This window comes from Sinocyclocheilus grahami, unplaced genomic scaffold (assembly GCF_001515645.1).
Source record: "Sinocyclocheilus grahami isolate Dianchi unplaced genomic scaffold, SAMN03320097.WGS_v1.1 scaffold1429.1, whole genome shotgun sequence".
NCBI lineage: Eukaryota > Metazoa > Chordata > Actinopteri > Cypriniformes > Cyprinidae > Sinocyclocheilus > Sinocyclocheilus grahami.
In genome coordinates, this window is record NW_015506608.1 from 7,605 (window position 1) to 15,304 (window position 7,700).

At 35.7% G+C, this 7,700-nt stretch overlaps 1 protein-coding gene across 1 annotated transcript in view; it reads right to left on the reverse strand.

The window, feature by feature from the left end:
• Positions 1-4,309: 4,309 nt before the first annotated feature.
• LOC107570229 (PH and SEC7 domain-containing protein 1) overlaps positions 4,310-7,700 on the reverse strand; it is a 4,379-nt gene continuing 988 nt past the window's right edge. The window contains exons 2-4 of the mRNA XM_016256437.1: positions 7,127-7,271; positions 6,430-6,570; positions 4,310-5,474 (exon numbers count right to left, since the gene is read on the reverse strand). Coding sequence (XP_016111923.1) covers positions 5,196-5,474; positions 6,430-6,570; positions 7,127-7,271 — 565 coding nt within the window. The 3' untranslated portion in view covers positions 4,310-5,195. The remainder of the gene's footprint in view (positions 5,475-6,429; positions 6,571-7,126; positions 7,272-7,700) is intronic.

Sequence of the window (7,700 nt, forward strand, 5' to 3'; positions counted from 1 at the left end):
AATTGTTTTGGCATTAAAACAAAAAAAAATAAAAAAATATAAAAAAAAAAAAAAAAAAGATGACAGCGGCCATCAATAGGCTTCATCAGGGCTGGGCAACTTCGGTCCTGGAGGGCCACTGTCCTGAGTTTAGCTCCAACCAAGGGCGTAGTTTTGGTTTGAACATTGGTGGGGTTGAAGTGTGGACTGTTTTAGTGGAGTCCTGGGTCATGCTCCCTCATAAGGTTTATTTATTTGTTTGTTTGCTTATATGTTTATTTTTGTAAAATGGTCTTTTGTGCCATCATCCATACATGCAAAGATGGTTGATAACATAACTGCAATAAAGTAATAGCCTATTTAACAATAACTTGTTTACATTGGATGTATAATGTATTTTATATTATTTATAGGCTAGTTTGACAGAATGTTCTAATTCAACACACCATGGGAAGTCAATCTAACTTAACATTTTCTTATATTGATATTGTTTATTAATGCTTTTGGCTTGTCAAGAAAGTTAACAACATGCATGTATTTTTAAGTCTTGCCAGTTTAAGCATTCAAGCGATGTTAAACCATTCAAGCGCAAGAAGACGCAAAGGAGAACTACATTTGGTTTTCACGTTTTCTGTACGCGCTTTTGGAGTGATCCGCCCCTTTTCAGCACTGTGCTCATTGTCTTCTGTCTTCCGGTTTGTATTTCCACAGCAGGGAAGACATTAGGGATTTATGAATGAAACACTCATTTTCAAATTTTTCCGGTCTACTGGCATTGTTTCTATGGCACACAAGGTCTATACATGCTGCTGTCTGTGTCATTAATGATAATTAAAGAACAAAAGAAAAAAACATTATTCGTGTTCTTTTAATTTTGATAATCCATTGCATGTCGAAATGGAATGTTGTAACTGAAATGAAAACAAAAGGACAAAATCAGCAAAAGGATCATACAACTATACAAGATCTGCAAAGTTCACAGTGAATCAAAACTAGCAGTATGAAAGCAGCATAAAACCCCATTTACTACACATACTGTAGATTATGCAGTCACCTTCTCAGTTGCTTAAATAAAAAATGCAAATAGTAGTCAATCTATATTTCATTTAATGTCAGCTGGCAACTAAAAACTGCATATTAATAAACACGATTAATTTCATTCATGTATATTATCATGGTTTCACAGCCCAGCACCATAACTATCTGTCACTAGTTTGTATTGTTGTCACATGAATGATTGATGTTGAAATTAGAAAGAAATGAAAGAAATGAAGCAAGATCTAAAAAGCTTTTTAATATATATTTTATACATCAGCATAATATCAGCTACCTTGCAGTATAGATATCAATCAGCAATAAATTCACAATAAGCATTCACAATAAAATGAAATGAAGTTGTCATTGTTTCTGTAGTGAAACCAGTCAGTGGTTCATCTACCATGATTACACTTGTTTCAAACAGTACACTCTGTGTGAGTGATTTTCTGGACTCTGAATGCTTGTCACGTGTCAGTTTGTTCTCTTTCCCGGAATAGTTATTATTTCTCAGACATACAGTATACGCCTTTATCTCAAACAGCAGACAATGGTGTTATAGCAACAGACTATGGGTTCATATAAACCTTTAATTCAAATGTTGCTTTGAATAAAAGCATCTGCCAAATGCATGAATATAATTCTTTCATCAGATTTCAGAAAACTGATCTCAAGGTTGATTAACACTGTATAGAATTACACTAAAATCATTCTACCTCCAAATAATTTTATTTAAAAAACCAACAAACAACCCCTCCAATATATAAAGATGTCCTGCTGCAGAATAAGTTCATGTAACTTGTCTTACTCAAAGAAATAATGAATGCAGATCAGCTCTTTGTACTCTTCACCCACTTTACTAGTTTAACTGGTGTAACTTACCCATCAACAGAATCCAGATATTCATCTCTGGACAACATGACACGTCTTTATTTATTTAAATTTAGACAGTACATAACCACACCGTTCACACTACTAGAAAAATGCATGTTCAGAATTCCAAACTTCAGCTATTAACATTTACTGTACCGGATGTAAAACTGACATTGATTATAGACATTCCTTCTGAAAGTTAGAAAAAAAAAAAAAGAGCAAAACCAAACACAGTTTGAGCTTCGGTGTGCTTTTTCTTAAAGTTCACAAAAGCTTGAGTTCATTAAAGTCACATATACAAATATACACACTGATCAAACAGATTAATAATATACTGTTATTTCACAGAAATCAATATAGAACAGAAGCAGAGTTTTAAACCAACAACCAGAGTTATATATTCAGTAGTTTGAGATACAACAGAGAGTAGAGTATAGAGTTTGCTGGAGTTCAAATAAAGCTGTGTGTGTGTTTCATGAGCACCATATGACAACTCGAACAAAACCCATTTCGTCAATGCTATTATACCACATTTTCTGGACAATTACTGTTGTTATCGTCATATTTGGTGCACAGAAACATCCTCTTCTGGAATCTAAAAGATTTGGTGAAGTTTGATTTCTTGTTGTGAATGATTGTCATTATGAGGATGATGAGGATGAAGCAGCCCACAGCTGCAGCGATGACAGAAACGTTAGATCCAAGACGTGCTGATGGTCCTGATATGTTCATGATCTTGACTTCCGCTGTAAGGTACATTTAAAATCTTTTATAGCATTGTTTAAATCAGAAACACAAATTCAGCCTGTCAGACTGCAGACAGTCAGATTCTCCACAATATGATTTTGCTGCTAAGAATCTGATGAAAACTAAATCTCTACACACGCAGACCAAATCTAAAATCTCTAAAATATCAAATATGATGAGATTTGACACTGCTTAGAAATCTTATGTTTGCTTAGAAATCTTATCACTTTTTGTTGTCATGAAAAAAGTAAAGCTGCTTTTGAACGACATGCATTGTTAGAAACGTTTTATAAAGAAAACTGCACTCATTAGATAAACACTTATCCACCCACGAGAGAACCTGTCATTGCAAAATCTCTCCCTCATCAAAGGTAAACAGGTTTTTAATGGATTGCGTCACCTCCAAATGCACCTTGAGTCGTTAAACCACATGTCAAAATATGAATGCAGTTTGTAAAGATTTTCCATCAATACAAGCCACAACTGTTAAGTCTCGAGCGATGTGTTTCCAGTGTTGCTTTAGAGTAAGTTTCGCTCTGATAAACATGCATTTAAAATAGTTTTGAAATGATTGCTTTTGTAATGCAGTAGCAGAAGTACCACTGTGTCTTTCCAAGATTTTTCGAGTTCCTCACCCCATTGGACTCCAGCTCTCTGTGTCATGTGACAGAGAAGTATAAAGAGCTTGGCTGGTCCTGGAAGGTCTTGGACATGACTGTCTGTGCATATAAATCTCAGTCATTAAAAACATGTCACAAATTAAGACGTTATTGCTTGCTTATAATATATAACAGAATACATAATTGTTTCACATTAATTCTAATACAAAAATATGATACACAGGTTTGAAGAAGTTTCATTTGTCCATATTATTGATTTACAATTAATATTTACAAATGGTTTAACCAATAATATTCTATTTCTAAATCTCTTCTATTCAAATTTTAACAACATACAGTGGGTACGGAAAGTATTCAGACCCCCTTAAATTAAGATTTATTACAAGTTGTTTTGTAAATGAAATAGATCTCATTTCAATTTTCATGAAAAATATCTAAATATCCTTAAAATATACTCTTACATGTTAGAACTTTAGAGAATATATCTTCATTTAAGTTTATTTTAATTCACTTGCAAATAGTTTTTTCTTGTTTTAAACAGAAATCGAACCAAATTTAGAGAGGTTTGTGCTTAAAAATGAGAAAAATGTTTTTCAATGGGGTGAGAAAACAAACTTAATTCAAGACATATGCAAAATAGATCTAATTTGAATTGCCACTAGAAACATTTAAACAATCTCAAAATGTATATTTGCATAATGTTTTCAGAGTACATGTCTTGAATTCTGTTTATTTTTCTTAACTCATTCACAAATTAATTTCTTTCTTTTTTAATCTAAACAATAAATCTAACAAAAATGGTTGAGATTTCTGCTTAAAAACGAGAAACTATTTTAATGATGTGAGAAAAACTTCTAGAGTCTAGACAATATACAAAAAACTGTTTCTCAACAAAATTGATGTTTTAATTTTCAACAAAAAAAACAAACATCTAGACACTCTTAAAATGTACTTTTGCATACTCAAACTTGTTTTCAGAGAATATATCTTAAATTAGGTTTATTCGCACATGTTTTTTTCCCCTATTTTAAGCATAAATCTAACAAAATTGGGTGAGGTTTGTGCTGAAAAACTAGGGAAAATACAATCGGTAAATCAGTTAAGAAAAAAATTCAATACACAAAATTTGTTTCTTAAATTAATGCATCTCATTTTAAGGATGTTTAGAAAAAAGACAAAATTGACTGAGAAAATTAGTTTTGCGGTGTGAGAATACTTAGTGTTCAGTGCAAAAGACATTTTAGGGCAAAACAGGGTTTTGCGGAGCAAACGGACGGTGCATTTAGTGACTTTGATGTCCCTGTGCATTATTGTACAAATACAGATCGCTAATGCCGAGAACAACATGAAGAAATAACTAGTTGCATACGGGCTAGTCAGCTTTCTGCTCGTCTACCGCTCCTAAACACCACACGAAATGAGACGCCCTTATGACACACAACAAGCATGGTGTTTCACCGTCAGAAATACACGCATCCAAGACGTCGCTTTGTCGAGTGTTCGTACTTCTGACCATTTTGAGCAGAATTGGTGAATTTTAATATGTATTGTAAACAAATGAGTTATTTCTAGAAATGCAAAAACTAAAGACTTTCCAACACAATCATATCTTAAAGGTTCGACTTGGTGATTTGACTTGGTAGTGTGAGATGAAATGGCTTCGGGCAAGAAGTCGCAGAAGAAACCGAGAACTAGAAGGCAAAGGAAAGTTATGCGTTTTATATTTACGTTCCTCCGAATCCCAATCACGCTCTCCCGTCCAGATCCCATAGCACCTTGTGTTGTGACATCACCCAGCCATCAGCCAATCACAGAGTCAGATTCAGTCGGAATCAACACCCCTTCCTGATGGCACACAGAGCAGGAGGGCGCACACAGGAAAGAGAGAGACCTCACTTCCTCTCCAGTACAGCGAGCTTCCTGTGGATGGCGGTGGTGGCTTCACTTGCGGACGGCCTGCCGGTAGCTGTGTCTCTGGCCCTGACCGCGGGAGCAGCCGTTGTTTCCGTTTCCAGACGGTTCTTGTGCATCAGCGGCGATGCTTTGGCTCGCGCCGTCTCTGGTGCTGCAGGTCATACTGCTGTCCTGAAGCGTGGGGCTGGACTGAGCTCTCTGTAGCGCACCTTCCTCCAGGAGCATGGCCTCAAACACTGACAGGTCATCGTCGCCGCAGCGCTGCTTCGCCCGCAGGAGCATGCTGTACGTCTCATAGCGCGTTTTCTACGAGAGAGGGACGTTTTACTAACTTGATGAAAATGCTTTCACCCTCAGGTCATCCAGGATGTAGATGAGTTTGTTTCTTCATCAGATTTGGAGAAATGTAGCATTCAAGCTCACCAATGGATCCTCTGCAGTGAATGGGTGCCGTCAGAATGAGAGTCCAAACAGCTGATAAAAACATCACAATAATCCACATCACTCCAGCAACTAATGTCTTGAGAAGACAAAAGCTTTGTGTTTGTAAGAAACCAAATCTATCATTAAGATGTCCATAATGCCTAATGTTGCTTTCTACAGTGAAAAAGTCGTTCCGTCTGAATCAGGAGAGAAATCTGCACAGGACCAGGCACCATTTACAAGACAAAACAAATATGTGAGTGGATTTTGATGTGAGAGGACAACAGTAAATTGACTTTTTCACTGGAGGAAGCATTAATATGGACTCGTATTTTAGCCGGAAGCAGCTGGAATTCCTTAATGATAGATTTGTTTCTTACAAACACACAGCTTTTCTCTTCATAAGACGTTAACTGATGGACTGGAGTGGTGTGGATTATTGTGATGTTTTTATCAGCTGTTTGGACTCTCATTCATTGATCAAAAGACATTTATAATGTTTCCACAAAAATATGAAGCAGCTGTTTTCAACACGGACAATAATCAGAAATGTTTAAATGTTTCATCAGCATATCAGAATGATTTCTGAAGGATCATGTGACACTGAAGACTGGAGTAATGATACTGAAAATACAGCTGCGCATCACATTTTACCAATACATTTAAATAGAAAATACTGTAGTTGTAAGTATAGTCCGAAAATAGTTAAATTGTAATACTGTTTTTACTGTATTTGTGATCAGATATATGGTGACCTTGTTGAGCAGAAGAGACTTCTTTCAAAAACATAAAAAAATATTACCAACCCAAACTTTTGAATGATAGTGTATATATTTACCTCAAACTCCAGATACTCCTCTCTCAGCCGGTACTCCTCGAGTTCACGACCTTTCACCTTTCTGTCAGGCGGATAAGAGCGCAGTTGTGCAAGCTCAGTGGAGATGGAGCGAAATCGAGCTTCATGAGCCTGTCCCTGCTCCTCACACACACACACACACACACACACACACTTTATAACACTGCAGTTTATATAAACACAGATTACAAGCACACATACAGCACATGCACAGTCACTCTTATGAATCATAACAAGCCTCCTTGCTCTCTACTGCCTACACAGGTAGCTGTCTTTTAAGGAAGCATCCTAACTGAAATCAATAAGTGATACATGTCATGGAAATGGGCATCATGTAAATAGGTAAAATAATTATTAATATTTATTAACTAATTATTTTATCAAATAATTACACTTTACAACAAGGTTTCTTTTATTAACATTAGTTATCTGTATTAGTTAAGATGACCTAACGATAAACAATACTTCTATAGCATTAATTCATCTTAGTTGAGGTTAATTAATGTAGTTAACTAATGCTGACAAATGAAACCTTACTGTAAAGTGTTCCGTTTATTAATATATATTTATTACTATATTCATCATATTATTTATTATTATAGGACTTTATTAAGTCTTTAAGTATGAAGACTTAATGAAAACATTTGTGACAACTTTTATGCAAATCAGCTGATTTGACCTGTGACAGCTTGGAGGCGGAGCCTGGCAGCAGCGGTCGACTGAATTTCTTCTGTGAGCCAATGGCAGCAGGGAGGGGCGGGGCTGAAAACATGGCCGCCACCGTGTTGATGCGTGTGATCCAAGACTGCATTTGTTCAGCATTCCTACACAAACAAATCAAATCCATGTTAATTATAATAATAGAAAACATCTAAAAACATCTGCAACATTTTCTTCTCTTCATTATTAGTAATAATGCATAAACCTTTGAAGACAGACGTACAATGAGCTCTGTAGTTGGTATAGTGGTGGCCAAAATGATTAGAACATTAGTATTTTCAGCAGCTAAAAATGGTTAAGTCAGTTATTTATATCTTTTGCTGTAGTGTGTCAGAACTAGGAAATATCAGTTTACATTTACAAACTTTCATTTTGCCATTAATTGTTATAATCCAGTGAGATTTTGTCTGAAAACAGCCAGAGCTCCACAGAGCGATCTGATCTCATCATCATCAAAAGCTGCTTTAAACGCAGACTTAAAACCATTTTTAGCTGCTGAAAATACTAGTGTTCTAATCATTTTGGCCACCACT